The sequence below is a fragment of the Pristis pectinata genome, chromosome 37 (assembly GCF_009764475.1).
Source record: "Pristis pectinata isolate sPriPec2 chromosome 37, sPriPec2.1.pri, whole genome shotgun sequence".
NCBI classification, from domain to species: domain Eukaryota; kingdom Metazoa; phylum Chordata; class Chondrichthyes; order Rhinopristiformes; family Pristidae; genus Pristis; species Pristis pectinata.
Genome location: NC_067440.1, coordinates 13,474,341 through 13,497,668, shown reverse-complemented (window position 1 = coordinate 13,497,668; position 23,328 = coordinate 13,474,341). Strand labels below are relative to the sequence as shown.

Here is a 23,328-nt window from a genome sequence, read left to right as displayed (position 1 = left end):
GACTCCTCACCAGAGGGGATGAGACCCTTTGCATGTACCACCACACACCTCCTCTATCTAAGCCCCACTGAAGAAGTCCAATCAGCAAACAGGCAAGGGATGGAGGTGAAAGTCACACCCAGATGGGACTCTGGACCCGACTGCTCCAAGTGCTTTCTTGGATGATCGTAAACCAACTGGTGTCCTCCCTACCCTGGTCACTTTGTTCCTACCCTGTGAATTTGTTGCCAAGATCCAGAAGAAGCTGGGGGATTTCTCCTGGGGCAAGAGGAGGCACTGGGTCTCTGCCACGGTTCTGGTTGTCCTGATTGAGGAGGGCCATTAATCACTGGTGTGCATCTGAACCCAGGTGGTGGTTCTCCACCTTCGGATCTTTGTAGAGCAGCCTGTTCGTAGACCATCCTCCCAGTTGAGTTCAAGGGCCAGGAAGTTATGTTACAGCTTTATAAAGCTCCAGTTGGGCCACATTTAGAGTATTGCGTTCAGTTCTGGTTGCCTAATTATAGGAAGGATGTGGAGGCTTTGGAGGGGTTGCAGAGGAGGTTTACCAGGATGCTGCCTGGTTTGGAGGTCGTGTACTATGAGGAGGGGTTGGACAAGCTGGGGCTGCTTTCCCTAAGCAGCGGACGCTGAGGGGAGATTTGATATAAGTTTATAAAATTACGTTAGGCATAGATAGAATAGACAGCCGGTATCTTTTTCCCCTGGATTGAAATGTCTAACACTAGAGGGCTTAAGGTGAGGGGGGTGGGGGGGAGTACAAAGGAGATGTGCAAGGTAAGTGTGCGTTTTTTTTTTAATTACACAGAGAGTGGTGGGGCCAGGAATGCACTGCCAGGGGTGGTGGTAGAGGCAGATAGCTTAAGAGCATTTAAGATAACAAGAGCCCAACTCGTCCATGCCATGAATAGGTCATGAATAGGCAGAGAGGGAGGGATATGGTCAATGTGCAGGGAAGAGGGGTTAGATTAATGAGGAGTCATGGGTTTAATGTTTGGTACAACATCATGGGCCAAAGGGCCTGTCCTGTGCTGTTCTATGTTCTAAATGCCCTCTGTGCCATTCCACACCATGTTTCCTGTATCAGCCTCTCCTGCACATTCTCCACTTCCTCACCCTCATCCAGCAGTGAGGAGGGTCCCGGTGAAGGTCACACAATGCAGAAGTCCTCCCCTTTACATCTGGGACCTGGGGTGGAGAGTATTGCACAGAGCAGTACCATACAACAGGTTAAGTTGGTTCAGATTCCTGAGCCAACTGCCATTTCTATGGCCTGGAGGAGTCTGTGTTCCATGTTTATGTGGGATTGGAAAGATTCCAACCCCTGTTTGAATGTTTAAAGGGGCGCCTTAAGTTATGCTTGGACTTCACCACCTTCCCCCCATCGCCGCTCCTGATCTTTGAGCATCCAGTGTGTAGGCAGGGACTTCCAATGGCCAATTAGCCATTCACAGGTCCAGACAATGTCCATCGAGAGTTTCACCTAAACTGACTGCCTGCCCCTCTTCCACAGATACAGCCATGCCTGGGTGTCCCTGGAGAGGGAGCTCTCTCTCTGGAGGCCTTCCAGCACTGCTGAGCACTGCAGGGGCTTGACTGCATCCTGGACAATGAGAATAATGTTTTAAATTGAGAATAATAAAATTTTTGTAAATATTTAAGTGAAAATTATTTAAGTATTGTAAAGATGTACATAAACATCTTTAATAAAATAAAGGCATTTAGACACAGTAAAGCTCCCTCTACGTTGTCCCATCACGTACTCCCAGGGCAGAGATGGCACAGATTGGACAGAGTAATGTTCCTTCACTGCTGCCCTGTCAAAAATTTCCCTCCCTTGATTTTCTACTAAGGTTAGAGGAAACATTAAAAAAATCAGCTAGGTACAGAGAAAAGCTCCCTCTACAGTTCCTAGCTGAACTCCAGCAGCCTCTAGTGTCCTCATCCCAGTCACACAATATAGTCCTGGCCTGTGCATGAACCCAAGAGTGAGCAGGTGGGCCAGTGGGATTCATTTTATATTGTTTTTTGGCAGCACAGGTACACACAGCCCATTTCTTCACCTCTAACAACCTGAGTAGTTAGCATCAGATATGGCTTGGTATGGCAGCTGCTGTGCCCAAGACTGCAAAGAACTGCGGAGAGTTGTGGACACAGCTCTGCACATCACGAAAACCTGCCTCCCCTCCATGGACTCTGTCTACACTTCTCGCATCCAACCTAGTCAAAGACCCCACCCACCCTGGACATTCTCTCTTCCCCCCCCCCCCACTCATCGGGCAGAAGATACAAAAGCCTGAAAGCACATACCACCAGGCTCAAGGACAGCTTCTATCCCGCTGTTATAAGACTATTGAATGGTCTCCCTTGTACAATAAGATGGACTCTTGACATAATCTACCTCGTCATGGCCTTGCACCTTATTGTCTGCCTGCACTGCACTTTCTCTGTAACAGTAACACTTTATTCTGCATTGCTTTTCCCCTGTACTACCTCAATGTACTGATGTGATGAAATTATCTGTATGGATGGCAGGCAAAACAAAGTTTTTCACTGTACCCCAGTACATGCCAATAATAAACCAATTTACTTAATTTACTATATTATGAGATGAATTAAAACAGTAAACAACACAGAACATAGACCAAAGGAGATGTGCAGGGCTAGTTTTATTTTTAAATAAACAGAGAACGGTGGGTGCCTGGATTGCTCTGCCAGGGGTGGTGGAGGAGGCAGATACAATAGAGGTGTTTAAGAGACTCTTATATTGGTGCATGGATGTGCAGAGAATAGAAGGATACGGACATTGTGTCGGCAGAAGGGATTAGTTTAGTTCGGCATTTAATTAGTTTGGCACAACATCGTGGGCCGAAGGACCTGTTCCTGTGCTGTTCTATGTTCTAAAACAACATGTTTAGAAAAGGGTCAAGATACAGAGTAAATCTCCCTCTACTCTGTCCTGCCACTCACCCACAAGGCAGAGACAGCAAAGATTAAATAGAGAGTAAAGCTCTCCAAATACTGTCAGTGCAAGGACAGACCAAGTTAGATACAGAGTCCAGCTTCCTCTGCACCATCCCAGGGTATTGCCAGCATGGGTTAGATACAGAGTAAAACTCCCCCTACACTATCTTGTCGTCACTCACAAGGGAAGAGACAGCGCGTGTCAGTGTATAGTGAATGGCTGCATATTTTGGGTGAGATGTTAAACTGAGGCCCCATCTAGTCTCTCAAGTGGGCAGAAGATTTTACACATACATCAGAGAGGTGATGATTTGGTCACTATCAGATAAATGTGTGGGAGCTTGTTCTGTATATAAACTTTGAAAGTGTTATCACTGTGGTTTCTCAGTACTTCACTGGCTGCAAGATGTTTGCAACATCAGCCTTGAAGTGTCCTGTGGTAGAGTAGCCACTGATGTAAAGAAAAACATGGCAGCTAATTTGTGCACAGCAAGCTTCCATAGACAGCTTTTGCAGAATGCAATCCTTTAGTAATTCTAATATGCAATAAATGAACTGGGGAAGCGGTCCAAGGAACGGCAGATGGAATTTAACTCGGACAAGTTCGAGGTGCTGCATTTTGGTCAGTTAGGTGGGAACATAGGTGGACAGAGTGGTGAAGAAGGCATTTGGCAAGCTTTCCTTCATCGGCCAGGGCACCAAGCACAAGAGTTGGGATGTCATATTACAACTGCGCAAGTCATTGGCAAGACCACACTTGGAGTATTGTGTGCAGTTCTGGTTGCCAAGCTGTAGGAAGGATGTCATTAAGCTGGAAAGCGTGCAGAAAAGATTTATGAGGATGTTACCAGGACTGAAGGAGAGACTGGATAGTCTGGGACAGTTGCCCCTTGAGCATAGGAGGCTGAGGGGTGATCTGATGGAGGTTTATAAAACCATGAGCGGAGTAGATATGGTTGATGATCACAATCTTTTTCCCAGGGCAGGGGAGTCTAAAATGAGAGGGCATAGGTTTAAGATGAGAGGGGAAAGATTTAAAGAGGACCTGAGAGGCAACTTTTTCTGTACAGAGGGTGGTGGGTACATGAAACAAGCTGTCAGTCAAAGCTAGAGGTGGTCCAAACGTTTAAAAGACATTTGGACAGTACATGGATAGAAAAGGCCAGAAGGGATACAGGCCAAACACAGGCAAATGGGAATAGCTCAGGTAGACAACTTGGTCAGCATGGATGAGTTGGGCTGATGGACCCGTTTCTGTGCTGTATGACTCTAGAGGGCACAAAGCACCGGGAATGAGGAAGCAGTCTTTCCCGTCCTGGGCACAGGATCCTTCATGGCCATGCAAAAGGGGCCAATGTGTCTTCAGTTCAACCATTCCTCTGACAGTGCAGCACTGCCCATCTGACATGCCATACCTCCTCAGCAGAGAGATATTCCCTCATGCGGCCCTTCATCCAATACTGCCCCTCCAATAGTGCAATACTCCATCACTACTGCCTCTTTGACAGTGCCGTGCTCCATCCGTACTGATTCAGATTAGTTTATCGTCTCATACACCAATGAAACCCCTTGCTGGCATTAAGGTCACAGAAGCTGCCTCCAATAGTTGAAGAGCAGGACCCCTCTCTGCATTGCACTCTGACAATGCACTGTTCTTCTGACCTACTGTACTACCCCCTAACTGTGCTGCATTCCCTCAGTATTGCCCATGTTGATACAGCCTTCCCTACACTGCAAGGCTGCCAAGGTATTGCTACTCCAATAGTGTGGCCCTTCCCCAGTGCTGCCCCTCTGGCAGTCCTGCACTGCCACAGCACAGCCCCTTCCACATTGAATCAAACTCTCCGCATAATCCTCCAACAACGGGCAGTTCCGACAATGCCTTGGTCTCTCCTTATGCCCTGTTGTTGCAGCACCCTCTTGGCACTGCCGTCCCTCCACAGTGCTGTGCTCCCTCTGCAATGCAACCCCATAGTGCAGTGCTCCCTCAGCTGTCCCCCACTCATCTTTTGGTGAGAGATTTAACCATGGTCCTCGCAGGTACCCATCCGTCATTTCAAAGAGTGGGGGAGATATCCCTTGTGGCCTGAAGTGAACAGCTCTTCCCCAACCAACACGTAGCTGGTCACCTGCATCACTATCACAGCTCTGTATGTGGAATCCTTCTGTGCATTTCCCAAGCTATAATACTTCGAAAGATTTTCACAGGCTGAAAGATGCATACAAATCTTGAGATGAGGAAAGGTGCTGGGAAAGTGCCAGTCCTCTTTTTTTTTCCCCTGCCCCTGACACCCCACCAGATCCCCCCCATTCGAGGTCGGGCATCAGCCAGGAATGCGGAGTCACTGAGCAGATGAATCCGCAACATGGAAGTGAACAGTCATCCCTGAAACTTCACGAAGGGCTCAGACCCCATGAGGGCAACTCACTTAGAACACAAGAGATTGCAGATGCTGGAATCTGGAGCAGTAAACAATCCACTGGAGGAGCTCAGCGGGTTGAGCAGCATCCTCGGGTGGAAAGGGATTATCGAAGTTTTGAGTTGAAACCCTGCATCAGGGCTGAGAGTAAAGAGGGGAGATGGCCAGTATAAAGACAAAGGGAACCTCAGACTCCTGTCTCACCACTCCCCTTTACATCGGCCATCTCCCCTCTCTGTCCTGATGCAGGATTTCAACCCAAAATTTTGACAATTCCTTTCCTCCCACAGATGCTGGTCAACCCGCCGGGTTCCTCCAGCAGATTGTTTATCACTTGGGAGCGTGATGAATCAAACCTCCTCTGAACCAATGGGGTCAAGGATCAATGTCCACTCTCTGAATTAGTGGCAAAAGGATATAGGGGCCCAAAAATAAATCTCTGCAGAATCACCTGAAACCATCCTCGTCGAGAAGGAATAATTTCCCATCAGAATCTCACAAGTACTAGCAGGTTTATTTCAGGGAAAAACAGGTTTGCCCTGTGATTCACAGCTTACATTTACATAGCCCCTCTGATGTAGCAAATGTGCTTCATAGCAGCATTGTCAAATTTCTCAACAAAATAATTAAAAGACTATTCTCCAAACTTCATTTTAACTGCAGTCAGATCAAAGAACGAACTCCAGGGCTTAATAAAAGATTTAATTATGAACATTGAATAAAAGACATCAATCTTGCAATCTGTGCTTCCCATTAGCAAGGTCCACCCCTGCACTTGCTCCTTGCCTGTGTTAGAGGCACGTGGATGTCTTCTTTTTCCACTCAGGCTTGCCCGCAAACTCCCCACTGCACTAAATTTCTTGCGAGTTCAAATATCCATCAAAGCCAGCATCAAAGACTGAGCTTCCTCCAGTCAACAGAACACTCAAGATTCACCACGATGAGCGATGAAATTCCTCCCCATCTCATTCCTTGACAGTCTTCAGTCCACATCCAGGAATATCCCAGCCACACACGTTGCCAATACTGGGGTCAGCTTGGGGGTGGGGGGGGGGGGGGGTCATACTGTCATCTGAGCCTCCACTGTTGGAGAGGAAGTGTCTGAGGGAATGCTGTTCATGGGAGCTTGCTGAGTGCAAATAGGCTGCTGCATCTCCTGCATTACAGCAGTGCCGCCACAGTTGGTTCAGTGGCTGTAGAGTGCCTGGAGATGTTTGGTGGTCAACAGAGATGCTGCAGGATTGCAGGACTTCCTTACTTTGAACTCTGAGCTAGTTCACTGGTTATTGTCGTGATGCTGATGGCCTGCATAATTAGCCAACAATAAAGTGACAGAGTGAAGCTGATGACTCATCAGTGCCGGTTAGAGGATGATAAAGCCCTTTAAAAATGATAATAACCATCCCTCGCACTTGCACTGAGCAGGCCTTTAATATTGCTTATTCCTGGGGCAGGCACCACACTGCGCCACATAATGTTTTAAGTGTTGGTTCCTTCTGCAAGTTAGTGATTAATGCCCACAGCAAGCCCAAGTGACCAGCCCTGGAGATGGTAGCTTAGACAGCAAGCGTTGTGTGTCGTGGACAAAATCTCAGCCTATCTCCAGAGCCAAAGGGTAGTCTGCCCCTACCTTTCCAGATGGGCCACAAGGGTGGGGGTGAACCCCAAGATCATAGATCTTAGCAAAGGCACAATGAATGTATTCCCAGTCCTGCCAGTCTGCAGAGGCCCATCTCCCCTACAGTGTGCAAGACCCTACAATAGAAGTTATCTGCTGTTTAAAGAAAGTTGTTTTTGTCTTCCTAGTTTCTTTGAAGTTTTTCATTTATTGTTACTAAAAATATAACACAATAAGAAGTAGGAGGTGATATCCTGTGTCTGAGAAGAAATGTACAAAAGGACACAGCTGCCAAGAGAAAGATCAGTCAGGTATTTATCATAACGTTGATTGTGGAATCCTGCAGTGCATAGATTGGTTGCTTGTACTGTACTTCATTAAGGGCAGCTTTTAGGGGAAGCAGTGGTGCAGCTGATAAAACCACTGCCTCACAGCACCAGACCCGCGTCCAATCCCAACTTCCAGTGGTGGTATGGAATTTGCACGTTCTCCCTGTGACCGCATGGGTTTCCTCCCATATCCCAGAGGCATGCAGGTTTGTATGCCACTGTAAGTTACCTCTAGTGTATAGGTAAGTGGTAGAATCCGAGAAGAGCTTGAGGGGAGAATACAAAATGGGATTAATGCAAGATGTGTAAATGAGTGCTTGATGGCCAGCATCAGTCTAGTGGGCTGAAGGGACTGCTTCCATGCTGTACAACTGATTCATTGGCTCTGCAATACTTTGAGACACCTGTAGTTATGAAAGGTGCAAGTTCTTGCAACCAAATAGTTACTTCTGAAGTATCGTCACAGGAGTAGCGTAGGTATGGCCAAACTCGCGCAAAGAAAGCTCCCACAGGACAAAAGATCCAATAATACAATGTTGATTACCAAGGGATAAACATTCACCTTGGACACTAGGGAGAACTCACCTGGTCTTCTTCCAGTTGTGTCATGGGATATTATCCACCCTTGGAGCAAAAAGGGCCTTGGTTAAATGTCCCATCCGAGAAACAGTCCCACCAACAGCACAGTGCTCCCTTATCACCTCTGTTCCACGTGGTGAAGGTGCTCCCATACAGCTGCTCGGGAGGGAGTTCCAGGATCCAAACCCAGTAGTGATACATTTCCAAGTCAAGTTGATGTGCAAGTAGGAGGGGATCCTGCAGGGAATGGTATTCCCATGTACCTGCTGCCCAAGGCCTTCTTGGTCAGTAGATGTTGTGGGATTAAGACATGTCCAAGGACTCCTAGATGATTAACTGCAGTGCATCTTACAGATGGTATACACTGCAGCTAGTTTGCTGGTGAGGGTGGCAGTCTGTGCTGGTAGGGAGTGGGCTACAGAATATGCCACAGCCCAGGAAGATCTCAGAATTAGGCAGGATCAGACAATTACAACCAAGGGAAAAATGGGAATTCAGAGTTCCTCTCTCCATAGACGCTGACTGAACTGTTGAGCATCTCCAGCGTTTTCTGTTTTAAGCTCACATTTCCGGCATCTCCGGTGCCTTTTTTGCTTTACAAGGGATAAAGCAGTAGTGTTGCTTTTTCTCAGCACCGCAGGACATCTGCTCACTCCAAAAGCTTGACCTGGAGTTTCTGGTCACCTGTGCCTCATTCTCCATCCCATTCCAACTCTGACCCCTCTGCCTCCAGCACTATTCCAACAAAGCCCAAGGCAAGGTCAAGTAACACTGCCTCCTCTTCTGACTGGGTACCTCGAAGCCTCCCAGACCCAGCACTGAATCCAACCATTTCATATGATTTGCACTTCCTACTTTTATTTCAGGATTTCCAGCATCCACAGCCAATTCCTTCGGTAGTGTGAGACAACGATTTCGTGGTTCCCATTCACACCTCCTGCTTTCACGTGACACCATGGCCCATTATGCTACTCAGTCTCTCCTGCCTTTCCTTTCTGACCTTGTCTCTTCCTCAGCATCTGAAACCCCATTCTTTTCCATTGTGTTGGAATCATTAACTCCATTTCTCTCTCCAAAAATGCTGCCTGACCTGCTGAGTATTTCCAGCATGTAAAGAGGGAAGCTTCCACTTGAAGGAGAAATCAGACCAACACAAGCCAGCCCCTGATAAATCTGACTGGGAATTCAGGGGAAATATCTTTCACCAGATCAGGGGGCTGAACTCCCAAAGGGCAATATCAAGGTGGATAGTAGTGGTGGTCAAAGTGGAGCAGGGTAGTCAAAGAAACTGAAAATGGAGATGGAGAGGGAGCTGGTGTGGGGCAGCAGTGCAGGAACAGAGCAGAAGGGCTGAATGGCCTGTTTCTCTACTGTTTGTACAGAGAAACATTTAAAATAACATCTGATAACACCTTTGCAAATCACCCTGCAAGGCCAGAATTGGATACATACTCTGGTGAGAGGCCAAGTCATTGACCTGTCATTTCCCAGTGCCTGCCTCATGCCTAGTGGAGCAGAACCCTAGAGATCAGCAGCTCAGGCACCAAGTTTCAGCAGCTCCAAACATACAGATCCAAAACAAGAGCTTCCTACCTTAGGATTCAACTTCTTGGGACCACGCTGGGCTGGCTGGCCCTCCAGGGACACTTCGTAAGACTGCTGAATATCTGTCGAACAAAGACACCAAATAGTGAATCATCAAAATACACTCACATGAGGGCACAGCTGCTGATTGGACCCAAAATTCAGCCAGGACAGCAACTAGGACAGGTTCATCTTTTTGAGGGCAGCACAAACAGACCCCATGAGGGGTCTCTCCCAAGTGGTTAATGTGCCCACCCTACACTCTACCATGAGCCAGCTGACCCCACCTCTGCTGCAATCCCAACCTCAGGATCAATGGCAGAATGGTCCTTCCTGGCCTCCTCTGGGGAACCTCAGCCTGGTGACAGTGGACAAAGATCTCACCCCACCCAAGGTGTCAGACCACAAGAGAACCCCACCATTCCAAAGCCAAGTTCTGAAGAGAGAGCAAGAGAGAATTCTCCCCTTACCCTGTCATCACCACCATGAGGGGACCGTTTACAATATCAATATTTACAAAACTTTGCACTGGCTGTAGAAGCTCCCAGGCAGTGCCAGGCTGAGATTGCAGCCAAGATTGGCAGCTGTGCCTTCCTCACCCAAGGTAGTAGCTGAGGGAGACCAGACACCTGGAGAGATCTGCAGCCTCCACTACCACAAGGGCCTTTCATTTCCCTCCACAGGAGAGGCCAGTCACCAGGGACTCTGTTCTCCCCCAACAATCCCATGGGTTAGGTGGCCCCCACCCACCCCGGGCCCATGGGTGTGACAGTGGGAATGGTGGAGAGGGCCTGACTCAGATCCTCAGTGCTTCATGGGCCTCACACCTCAGCACACTTCTCCAGTTCAAAGGAGTGGCACCTTGTTCTTGTTATCACTCCAAAGGGCCTGGGAGCGCAGAAAGCTCCATCACTGAAGCCATCTCCGTCTTCTCTTCTGCAGCTTCAGACCCGAGGTCATCCACGGTGGGATCCCTATGTCTAAGGCCTGGGTTCAGTTTCCAGGGAAGGTGCCTCAAGGTTTTTCTTCCTCCTCGCCAACCTCAGGGTCATGCAGTTATACGACATGGAAATTGGCCTTTTGGCCCAACTTTCCATGCTGACCAACATGCTTTCCTGATCCAGTCTGCTCCAGTCCAAGTGCAGGCTGGAGCAGCAGGGTTGGGAAACATTTACTTGTTTCAAGCTGGAAAAACAAAAGTACAAGCCTCCCTACAGAGTCTGGCAAACTCACCCCTACAATATCATAGACTCTTTCTTCTTTCTGTGTCTAGCTATCAAAACTTATAAAATACATATTAAGGTGGTTCAATTTTAATCTTGAAATAAATCTCTTCCTTTCTTCTTTCCACAGCAGAAGTAGATAGAAAGCAAAAAGCAGAGATTGGTTGATTGACGATTGAACACACCTGAGTTAGCACTGCAGATTAGAGTCAGGTGTGTTCAATCATCAATCAGCCAACCCCTGTTTTTCCCACTCTGAGAATGTGTGAAGGGACAAAGGGAGCTTCACTTTATGGCTAACCCTTGCCTTGTGGGGACAGCACTAAGCATATGCTACACAAACGGAAGAATACTTTGCTGTTGGAGCTGCTGATTTTTTCCAAATGAGACTGCAAGTGAAGACCCTGCTGGGATCCCTGTGCTCTGATTTGATAATAAGCAGTCCTCCTGTATCCTCAGGAGGGATGGGAGGTGGACAAGAGAGTTAATAGAACTTTTCTGTCCAATATACATACATATCTGTCATCCAACATTACTAAAAAGAGATGATCTGATCATTATCACATTAGTGCAGATAGGATCTTGTGCAATAAAGAAACAAGCTACTGGAGGAACCTGGCAGCTCAAGCAGCATCATGGGGGGGTGGGGAGGAATTGTCAATGTTTTGGGTCAAAACCCTGATCAGTCCTAATGCAGGGTTTCGATCCAAAATGTCGACAATTCCTTTCCTGCTGCTCAACCTGCTGAATTCCTCCAGCAAACTGTTTGCAGACTCTTGTTATACTCAAATTGGCTTCCCTTTTTCTCCTACATTATAACACCGACTACATTTGCAAAGTCCTTCACATTTCAGAAAAGTGCTTTGGGACATCTTCAAATCACTACTTTAGAAATACAAGCTTTATCTGTTTTGGGGAGTGTTCTAATGGAAACCTACAGAGTGTCACTTTAACCATAAGGAGAAAACAGAGGATCAAAAGATATTAGACAGAATGGTTCTATTAACTCTAATTTTCCTAACTGTGAGATTGTGGATGGTGCAGGAAGATGTTCACAGTTATAATCGGCATTGCTTGACACCAAGGAACCCACAAGCTCTTTAATGCTTCATAAGCTCCTTAGTGACGTCAAACCTGCCCCTTTCCTTTAATCCGTCCCAATGTTAATTCTAATTTTATTTTAAAAGCATGACTATTGAACAGAGCTGAAAGTAAATACATAACAACACCAGGCAGCTCAAAGGGAGGCAGGGGCTAGTGGCCAGTGGTCAAGATGCTATGCTCAAACCCACAGCAGGCTGGCTGATTAAAAGTTCCCTAGGCCTCTGGCCTCATTAATCTCTGAGCAATTGGGCATACTCGCACGTTAATTAGGGGAGGCGTGGAGCCGGAGATGCAACAATCCCGATACCCCAACCATCCCAATGGACACTCCCGTGAAAACTGCTTAAACAATGGTTGATCGTCAGTTGTGATTCAGACCGGAAACATTGTTTTTCTCTCCACAGATGCTGCCTGACCTGCAGAATACTTCCAGCATTTTCTGTTTTTATTTCAGATTTTTAGCATCTGCATTTTGTTTGTGACTTTTCAGACAAGTGTATTTGTCTTGACATACCCACTCAGGATTAAGTTCACCAGCAATCAACTTCACAATATACAGATTCCATTATGTAACCCATGCTGTCCCTACCCAAGGAATGTTTAATGCAACAATGCAGTAATACAGTTAGAGGAATCCCTCCACACAGCTCCATCAAACCCTACATTACCCATTCAGTGGCATACCCAGCAGAGCCTGGAAGAGATCACTGTGAAAGATGGTGAGGAGCCTCTCTGTCCTTGCCTTGAAGCGATCGTCCTGGGCTGGATCCCCGTGTGGCTGGTGTCCCTGCATCTGCTGAAGGGCTCTGTGAGCATCTAGAGAGCAAAAACAATAACAGGTCAGACTGGCATGACAAACACTCAAAGGTTCCCTGATCACAAATCATCAACCAACTAAGATACCTAGGCAAAGGGAATTGTAGGAAGATTTAAAAAGTTGGTTTAATCCTAAGAAGTTATAACACCCACAACTAAGTACAAGTTTGTTCCAAGGTTTGCATGTATTGGTTTGCAGACCTTGTTACCTTGTCTGGAGACTGCCATATCTCAGAATGCTTCCTCTGTTCCACATTCATCCCATTAACAACCTCGGATTAGAATTAGTTGTCATTAGCCGCAGCTGGTGGCGCATGTGGATGAGCCGTGGTGCCGGCTGGAACCTGTAGTTAAAACCTGCTATACAACTCGCCGATTGCATTTTAACTGCGCCCTTTATCTACTTCTAACCCAATGTTTAGATTCTCAATAGAGCGCAGCATCAATCTCCAGAAGTGCGTGAACAAACTTCGTTGTATGATTTTAAAATGTTGAAATGTAGGCATTGATTAGTTTTGATATGGACTACACATCCCAGAACGCCGCGCGAAATGAACTAGCGGCGGATGTCAGAGTTTTGCATTGAGTAGCACTGAGATTTTCGATGAACAAATGTCACTGTAATATCCCCAGTCCCCTCGGGGGGGGGGAGGACAGGATCAAACAATGAACAGCATTTAAAAACTTTGCAGAGTGCTGATTAGAAGTTGTGACTCGGTGGTAGTTTTCTTTTCAAGTCACATCACTGAGTTCCAGTGCAACAGGGAAGGGGGAAACACTGGGGAAACACACCACCCTCCCACAGTGCGGCGCTCCCTCAGCACCACCCCCTCCCACAATGTGACACTCCCTCAGTACCGTCCCTCCCACAGAGCGGAGCTCCCTCAATGCCATCCCTCCCACAGTGCGACGCTCCCTCGACACCGCCCCACCCACCCACAGTGCGGCGCTCCCTCATCACTGTGCTCGGGTCTGCAGTGAGGGAGTGTGAATGTGACCCAGGGAGGTACAGCTGCCACTCACACAGCGATCCCAGGGGTAACTGGGAGCAGATGCCCACCGAGTCTATGTCGACCATCAGCACCCATAAACACTATTCCCATCAAATCCCCCCAAATTCTCCCACTCACCCCCACGTTTTACTGCACGTCTTTGGCCCCTTTCACCCTCCTGTCACTCCCAGCCACCCTCACAGCCTACTGTCCTCATTCCCACCTTCCTCCACCCTCTCACCTATCTGACACTCCCTCTCACGTCCATCTGCTCCTCTCAGACTCTGTCATGCGACCAACACCCACCTGCCCCCTCAAGCCTTTCCTACTCACGTCCTCTCACACCCACCTGCCCCTCCCTCACAATTACACCCATCTGCCACACTCAACCCCCTCCCCCACACACCCCCTCCCCCACCCCTCACCCCCTCACACCTCCCTCCCTCACCCCTTCCCCCCCACCCCCACCCCCTCCCTCCCACACCCCCTCCCTCACCCCCCTCCCTCACCCCCCACCACCTCCCTCCTTCCCTCACCCCCTCTCCCCACCTCCCTCCCTCACCCCCTCTCTCTGCCCTCCCCCGCTCCTCCCCCCCTCCCCCTCTCCCCACCTCCCTCCCTCACCCCCTCTCCCCACCTCCCTCCCTCACCCCCTCTCTCCCCCCTCCCCCCACCTCCCTCCCTCACCCCCTCCCTCCCCCCTCCCCCTCCCCCCCTAGCCTCCCCCTCCCCTCCCCCTCTCCCCCCTAGCCTCCCCCTCCCCGCCCCTCCCCCTCTCTCCCCCTCCCCCTCCCCGCCCCTCCCCCTCTCCCCCTCCCCCTCTCCCCCTCCCCCTCCCCTCCTCCCCCTCTCCCCCCACCCCCCTCCACACCCCCTCCCCCTCACCCCTACCCCCCTACCCCTCAGCCCTACCCCCTACCCCTCACCCCCCACCCCCCCTACCCCTCACCCCCCTACCCCCCACCCCCCTAACCCCCCACCCCCTAACCCCCACCCCCCCCCTACCCCTCACCCCCCCACCCCCCTACCCCTCACCCTCTACACCCCCTACCCCTCACCCCCTACCCCTCACCCCCCCTACCCCCTACCCCTCACCCCCCTACCCCTCACCCCCCACCCCCCCTTACCCCCTACCCCCCTACCCCTCACCCCCCACCCCCCCTTACCCCCTACCCCTCACCCCCCACCCCCCCTTCACCCCCACCCCCTTACCCCCCCTTACCCCCTACCCCCCCTTACCCCCTACCCCCCCTTACCCCCACCCCCCTTACCCCCCTACCCCCCACCCCCCTACCCCCCCTACCCCTCACCCCCCTCACCCCCCTACCCCTCATCCCCTACCCCTCACTCCCCCCACCCCCCCTCACCCCCTACCCCCCCACCTCACCCCTCCCCTCCCCCCTCACCCCTCCCCTCCCCACCCCCTCACCCCTCCCCTCCCCACCCCCCCCTCACCCCTCCCCACCCCACCCCACCCCCCCTCACCCCTCCCCTCCCCACCCCCCCCTCACCCCTCCCCTCCCACCCCCCCTCCCCTCCCCACCCCTCCCCTCCCCACCCCCCCCCCACCCCTCCCCTCCCCTCCCCCCCCCACCCCTCCCCTCCCCACCCCCCCACCCCACCCCCCCCACCCCTCCCCTCCCCACCCCCCCCCTCACCCCTCCCCTCCCCACCCCCCCCTCACCCCTCCCCCCTCCCCTCCCCACCCCCCCCTCACCCCACCCCCCCCTCACCCCTCCCTCACCCCACCCCCCCCCCCTCACCTCCTCCCCCCCTCACCCCTCCCTCACCTCCTCTCCCCCTCACCCCTCCCTCACCTCCTCCCCCCCTCACCCCTCCCTCACCTCCTCCCCCCTCACCCCTCCCTCACCTCCTCTCCCCCCTCACCCCTCCCTCACCTCCTCCCCTCCCCTCCCCTCACCCCTCCCCTCCCCCCTCCCCTCCCCCCTCCCCCCTCCCCTCCCCTCCTCCCCTCCCTCACCCCTCCCCTCCCCTCACCCCTCCCCTCCCCTCCCCTCGCCCCTCCCCTCCCCTCCCCTCGCCCCTCCCCTCCCCTCCCCCCTCCCCTCCCCTCCCCCCTCTCCCCTCTCCCCTCCCCCCTCCCCTCCCCTCCCCCCTCCCCTCTCCCCTCTCCCCTCCCCCCTCCCCTCTCCCCTCCCCCCTCCCCTCACCCCTCACCCCTCACCCCTCCCCCCTCCCCTCACCCCTCACCCCTCCCCCCTCCCCTCCCCCCTCCCCTCGTGCCTTTCACACTTTCCCGCCCAATGAAACCGTTGAACTACACCTCCCAGCATGCCCTGCGTGAACGCACGCCTGTGCGCGTGCCCGGGGCACGTACGGCGGAGCGAACGTGCGCGGTGACGTTGATCGGCAGCGGTTGCGAAGCTCAGCCGGCGGCCGGACGATGTGGAGCCTGAGGGAGGCGGTGCGTTGCGGGCAGACGGCGGCCCGGGCCTTGCGTGCACGGTATGAGCGGCCCTGCCACCCAGGGGAGGGGAAGGGCAGGGCGGGAAGTGCTGTCAACCGCCGTGAGGTCCGGGAATTTAAATCAGAGGTCCCTGGGGTGTGGGGATGGGCCGGGCCCGCGGGGCAGGATCGTTGCTCGGGATGGGGGCGTGGCCTGAGCGGGGGGGCGTGGCCTGCAGAGAGATGGACAAGGGTACCTGTGTGTTGGGAGGGGAGGGCATGAGGGGAGGGGAGGGTGTGTTGGGAGGGGTGGGGAGGGCAGGTTTGTGGGTGAGGGCGAGCAAGGAAGAGCCAATGTGCGTCCACCCAGCGATAGGGAACAGGGAAGGATGGTATGTGGAGTATCTGGGACGAGGGTGGGGGTGTTATGTTGCTGTGCACACCTCCTCTCCCTCAATGTGAAGTTGGGAGCGACTCCCTCCCCTGTGTTGAAAATGGGGGTCTGTTCCACCCGAGTATGTGCAAGACTCAAGTGAAGTCGAGTTTATTGTCATATGCACAAGTACATGTGTGCACGGGTGCAATGAAAAACTTACTTGCAGCAGCATCACAGGCACATGGCTTCATATAAGCAGCATCCACAAGAAAAACATATATTAAACATTATACAGAATATTTACCAGAAAGAATGGAATTAGAACCAAAAAAACAATTTTAGTACAAAGTGATCAAAGTGGTCATAGTGTTGCTAAGCTGTAGTGATTAGGGTTTTGCTGGTTGGTTCAAGAACCGAGTGGTTGAAGGGAAGTAGCTTTTCTTGAACCTGAGGGCGTGGGACTTCGGGCTTCTGTACCTCCTGCCCAGTGATAGTTGCAAAAAGATGGCATGGCCCGGATGGTGGGGATCTTTGATCATAAATGTTGCCTTCTTGAGGCAGTGCCTCCTGTAGATACTCCCGATGGTGGGGAGGGATGTGCCCGTGATGTATTGGGCTGAGTCCACTACTCTCTGCAGCTTCTTGCTTTCCTGGGCATTTGAATTGCTGTACCAGATCATGATGCAACTAGTCAGGATACAGGCAGATCTGTAGATGTTTGTTGGAATGTTCAGTGACAAGCAGAACTTCCTTAACGTCCTAAGAAAGTAAAGAGCAAGTCATAAGAGTGACACAGTAGGGAAGCAGGCCCTTTGGCCCATCGAGTCCATGCTGACCAATCCTACACTAATTTCATTTCATTCTCCCCATCATACTCTAGATTCTAACACTCATCTACACACAAGGGGAAATTTACAGTGGTCAATTAACCCACCAACTTACAGGTCATTGGGATTCAGGAGGGAAGCAGAGCATCTGGGCAAAGAGTCACAGGGAAAGGGTGCAAGCTCCACACTTAGTATCTAACTGAGGTCCAGTATCTAACTGAGGTCCCTGAAGTTGTGAGGAAATAGCTGTGTCAACTGCACTACCCTGCCACCCACTAACTGCTGTGTCCCCTTGGTGAGTTGAGGGAGGGGTGAGCTTCCTCCATCCTTGAGTGGCAGGGGTGTCAATATATCCCTCCCCCAGTTGAGACAGGCCAGCGTGAAGTTATAGAGAAGGCCTTTTGTTGAAATTGTAAATGTGTATCTGCCACGCAAACATAAATCAGTTCAACAAATTTATCTGATTCTCAGTTTTTGTTTACTAATCAGAAATACTTTTTGGCTAAGGTTTAATATATTGATCCACACTATTAGAGATAATTGTGTACACACCAGCACTGTAGCCTAGTCTTACAGAGTGAGAGCCCTGTGTCAACATTTCAAGTCGAGACCCTTCATCAAACACTAAAACGTCGACTGTCCATTTCCCTCCATGGATGCTACCTGATTTGCTGAGTTCCTCCAGTTTTTTGTGTGTTGTTTTCCCAAACACCTGTTAGAACCATAGAACACTACAGCACAGAAAACAGACCATTCGGCCCTTCTAGTGTGCCAAAACGGTATTCCGCTAGTCCCATTTACCTGCACCTAGTCCATAACCTTCCAGACCTCTCCCGTCCATGTATCTGTCCAATTTATTCTTAAAACTTAAGAGTAAGCCTGCATTTACTACATCAGATGGCAGCCCATTCCATACTCCAACCACTTTTTAAGTGAAGAAGTTCCCCCTAAACTTTTCCCCTTTCACCCTAAAGCCATATCCTCTCGTACTTATCTCTCCTAATCTAGGTGGAAAGAGCCTACTCGCATTAACTCTGTCTATACCCCTCAGAATTTTGTTAACCTCCATCAAATCTCCCCTCATTCCTCTGCGCTCCAAGGAATAAAGTCCTAACCTATTCAATCTTTCCCTGTAACTCAACTCCTGAAGACCCGGCAACATTCTAGTAAATCTCCTCTGCACTCTTTCAATCTTACAAATATCCTTCCTATAGTTAGGTGACCAGAACTGCACACAACACAACACTCCAAATTTGGCCTCACCAATGTCTTATACAACCTCACCATAACATCCCAACTCCTATACTCAATACTTTGATTTATGAATGCCAGGATGCCAAAAGCCTTCTTTACAACCCTGTCTACCTGCGACACCACTTTCAGGGAATTATGTATCTGAACTCCCAGATCCCTTTGTTCCTCCGCACTCCTCAATGCCCTACCATCTACTGTGTAGGTCCTACCTTGATTTGTCCTTCCAAAATACAACACCTCACACTTGTCTGCATTAAATTCCATCTGCCATTTTCTGGCCCATTCTTCCAGTTGGTTCAGATCCCTCTGCAAGCTTTGAAAGCCTTCCTCACTGTCTACTACGCCTCCAATCTTAGTATCATCAGCAAACTTGCTGATCCAATTTACCACATTATCGTCTAGATCATTGATATAGACAACAAATGACAATGGCCCCAGCACAGATCCCTGAGGCACACCACTAGTCACAGGCCTCCAGTCTGAGAAACAATCATCCACTACCACTCTCTGTCTTCTCCCACACAGCCAATTTCAAATCCAGTTTACAACATGGATAACTAGTGTCTGAACCTTCTGAACTAACCTCCCATGTGGGACCTTGTCAAGGGCCTTACTAAAGTCCATGTAGACAACATCCACAGCCTTTCCTTCATCCACTTTCTTGGTAACCTCCTTGAAAAACTCTACAAGATTCGTTAAACACGATCTACCACGCACAAAGCCATGCTGACTATCCTTAGTCAGCCCTTGGCTATCCAAATACTTGTATATCCGATCTCTCAGAACACCTTCCAATAATTTACCCACTACTGATGTCAGGCTCACTGGCCTGTAATTACCTGGTTTACTTTTAGATCCTTTTTTAAACAACGGAACTACATGAGCTACCCTCCAGTCCTCCGGCACTGCACCCGTGGCTAAGGACAGTTTAAATGTATCTGCCAGGACCCCTGCAGTTTCTACACTAGTCTCTTTCAATGTCTGAGGAAATATCTTATCAGGCCCGAGGGATTTATCTACCTTTATTCACTGTAAAGCAGCAAGGACCTACTCCTCTTTAATCTTTATATGTTCCATGACACTATTGCTTGTTTCCCTTCCTTCCATATCCACTATGCCAGTTTCCTGTGTAAATACTGATGCAAAAAAACTGTTTAAGATCTCCCCCATCTCCTGAGGCTACACACATAGACTGTTAGGGTTGGTCAGTGTGAGTTTTCAAGATTGAGATGAGAGATGATTGTTGGACAGGGTGTTCTGGGACAGGGAACAGGCATTGATCGTATTTACGGTATGGACAGGCAGTGAGCTCGATACATAGAACGCAGCCCTAAAACAGGTTAATTGACAGGTAAATTGTGCAAAATTTTCAGGAGGGCTGAACCACCTTCCCTAAGGACATTATAAAAGAGAAGGCCACAGGGTCCCTCAAGTCTGCTCCACCTTTTCATACGACCACGGCTGATTCTTGTCAGGAACTATTTCCCTGCCCGATCCCCACATCCCTGATTTGCTTGGTGTCCGAGGATCCATCCATTCCAGCTGTGGGTGCCCTCTGGGTGGGAGAATACCAAAACCTCATGTCCAGTCGGGAGGTGAGAGTCTCCAGAGAGAAGCATGAAAATAACAAACTACACATGCTGGAAAACTGAAATAGAAAAAAAATGCTGGACGCACTCAGCAGGTCAGACAGTATCTGTGGAAAGAGAGACAGACTTTGACCTAAAATGTTAATGCCATCTCCCATTCACAGGTACAGCCTGACCTGCTGAGTAGTTCTAGTATTTTCTGTTTTCTTTTATTTTGTGAACCAGCATGCCAATGACAACTCTGGACAATACAGCCCAGAAATGATGATTAAAACCGTTTCGCTCTATGTCAGACTTCAGATGATTTTGAACTACTACACGTTACAAAGTTGAGTCATTTAGTTGAAAGGTTCCAACTACAGATTACAGGAACAAAGTTCATGTAATCACATCTAATCAGGGGATGACTCAAGATAAATGGAGGCCACTCTGCCCATCAAGTGTGTACCGACTCTTTGAAAGAGCTCTCCAGTTAATTCTGTAGATGTGCCACCCTCCCCAAGGTCTGGCAAAATCTGTTCCGATCTTCAAAGATGAGACTGGTACTCGCTCTGCAAGTCACCAGCATTTATCCTCAAACTTGTACATGGAGCTACTGCCAGCAATCACCAGGACCACATCCACCTCTAATGTCCATACACAGATTGGCAAGTGTCAGTAAGAACCTGGCTAACGTTTTATTAATTTTCCACATCAGAAATGTACAGAAACAGTGATCAGACAGCTCAGACCCTGATCACATTCCATTCTGAGTAATGAACTGACCCACAGAATGATTGGTGGACTTATTCAGAGAATTTATTGAAGATATTGCACAATCTAACTCTTGGGCACAGTACTGGCAGGAGCAGTGTGTCACTGTTTAATACAAGCACAGTTTTGGTGGGCACAGGCCTATCATAACAATGAGGTACAGTAATGTTGGGAAGAGGTCTGTCAGTGTATAACACTAGAGTACAGCACTGATGGACACATGTCTATCACTGTCACACAGGCACAATGCTGGTGGACTTGGATCTATCAATAGATAATCCTGAGGTTCAATACCTCTCACCCAGGGGGCACCCACAGCTGGAATGGATGGATCCTTGGACACCAAGCAAATCAGGGATGTGGGGATCCGGCAGGGAAATAGTTCCTGACAAGAATCAGCCATGGTCGTATGAAAAGGTGGAGCAGACTTGAGGGACCCTGTGGCCTTCTCTTTTATTATGTCCTTAGGGAAGGTGGTTCAGCCCTCCTGAAAATTTTGCACAATTTACCTGTCAATTAACCTGTTTTAGGGTTGCCTTCTATGTATCGAGCTCACTGCCTGTCCATACCGTTAATATGATCAATGCCTGTTCCCTGTCCCAGGACACCCTGTCCAACGATCATCTCTCATCTCAATCTTGAAAACTCAGACTGACCAACCCTAACAGGTGTTTGGGGAAACAACACACAAAAAGCTGGAGGAACTCAGCAGGTCAGGCAGCATCGATGGAGGGAAATGGACAGTCGACGTTTTGGTGTTTTATGAAGGGACTGTTTATTTCCCTCCATAGATGCTGCCTGACCTGTTGAGTTCCTTCAGCATCTTTTGTGTGTGTTGCTCCAGATTCCAGCATCTGCAGAACCTCGTGTCGATGTTCCCCCCAAACACCAAAAGAGTTCCGAATCCCCACAGCTGCTGGGTGAGGAACAGTCCTCTGACGTCACCCTAATTGGCTGGGCTTTGAATTTAAGGCCCTCTCCTTTGTTGTGGGCTCCCCCCCCCTAAACAGAGGAAACAGTTCTTATCGACCCTGCGCTGTTATATTAATGTTTTAAAAACCTGGAAGAGATAGCTGTTGTTATCTTGTACTTGTAGGGAATATGTACAAAGTTTACACAATCTGTCCTGATAATTTAACCTTCTCAGCTCCATTGTCACTCTGCTACTCCTCCACTGACGCTGATCCTTGTTTCCTGCAGTGCTAAACCCAGACCTGATTGCAGTGTCTCCAGATGAGGTCTGACCAAGGCTTTAGACACCTGAAGCATCACTCCTTCCCCTTTGTACTCCAGCCTCCTAGAGATAAAGACCGATGTTCTATTATTCTTTGTAATTACTTTTCAGGGGGAGATTATACTTGCCTGTGATGTTTTGCGAAGTGAAGCTAATAATTACTGTGGCTGGGAGGGTCTGAACCAGTGCCCAGTGTGCTCTTATAATGGAACCATTGGTTTTAACTTTTGCCTTGGAACTTCAGAGAAGGTCATCCAGCCCTTTGAGACTGCTCCATCCTTTAATGAGAGCATGGCTGATAGTGACCTGACCTCTTATGTCAGTGCATTAATATATTTATAAATAATTTATCAATGCCAGCTATAACATTAACACTGGACCCAGTACTGACTGCCCTTTGAGCGAGAGCGGAGGAATGGGACTGATGGGAAAGCTCTGAAGGCCAGAGTAGAATTGATGGATTGAATGGCTGCCTCATGTGTCGTAAGGAAATACGAGTGAGTTCAAAGTTCCCCCATACTCTCCAGGTAGAATAATTCCTGAAATTCTCTCCCAAAACCCCGGCTGTAATTTTCATACCCTGCCTCCCCAATCACAAACTCCACAACCAGTGGGTAAATCTCCCTTCATCTACTCCATTAGTTCCTGTACTATCTTCCATGTTACTCATTTTGCCTGTTAACCTTCTAAATTCTTGAGTATTTCTCCCTGGTTTGTGTAGACTTCCCGTGTAATTTAACGTGGAATCCAGGTATGGTCCTGGTCAATCTGTGTCTCGTTCCATTCCAAGATGGCACTCCTCATAAGGCTGGTGCCCAGGAAAGCTTGTATTGCCATTGTAAATGAGGTAACACCGCAGCAAGTACAGAGCATGGGGATATCACACTTGTGCAGCAATCACTTGGTAATATCACCAGCTAGTTATTTGTAGGCTGTGTGGGAAGTTTGTTCGTGCTCTTGCTGTTTTTTCTCAGTGAGGCATGATGACAGCCTTTTGGTTTATGCTAAAACATGGGAGAGAGAAGGAGGTAGACTGTGTAATTACACCTTTTTTTCCCAGAGTGCATTACATAGCAGAAAATCAGAGGACTTGGAAGCAGTGGTGACCCCCTGGATCTCCAGATTGTGTGCATTGTTAAACATTCTCCCTGTATCTCTTTCAGTCCCTGGTACCCTCCAGCCTGTTGCCTTGTGATTGATGATGGCCGATCCTTTGCCTCCCAGGCCACCCAGGTAAGTGGGTACCTTTCGATATTGTAA

At 49.6% G+C, this 23,328-nt stretch overlaps 2 protein-coding genes across 2 annotated transcripts in view; one reads left to right on the top strand and one right to left on the bottom strand.

Moving 5' to 3' along the window:
* LOC127586609 (disks large homolog 4) overlaps nt 1–12,622 on the bottom strand; it is a 188,586-nt gene extending 175,964 nt beyond the window's left edge. Inside the window, exons 1-2 of the mRNA XM_052044712.1 lie at nt 12,506–12,622; nt 9,504–9,577 (exon numbers count right to left, since the gene is read on the bottom strand). Of these exons, the coding sequence (XP_051900672.1) occupies nt 9,504–9,577; nt 12,506–12,614 (183 nt within the window). The 5' untranslated portion in view covers nt 12,615–12,622. The remainder of the gene's footprint in view (nt 1–9,503; nt 9,578–12,505) is intronic.
* A 3,367-nt stretch (nt 12,623–15,989) lies between these two features.
* acadvl (acyl-CoA dehydrogenase very long chain) overlaps nt 15,990–23,328 on the top strand; it is a 61,803-nt gene continuing 54,464 nt past the window's right edge. The window contains exons 1-2 of the mRNA XM_052044719.1: nt 15,990–16,095; nt 23,232–23,301. Coding sequence (XP_051900679.1) covers nt 16,034–16,095; nt 23,232–23,301 — 132 coding nt within the window. The 5' untranslated portion in view covers nt 15,990–16,033. The remainder of the gene's footprint in view (nt 16,096–23,231; nt 23,302–23,328) is intronic.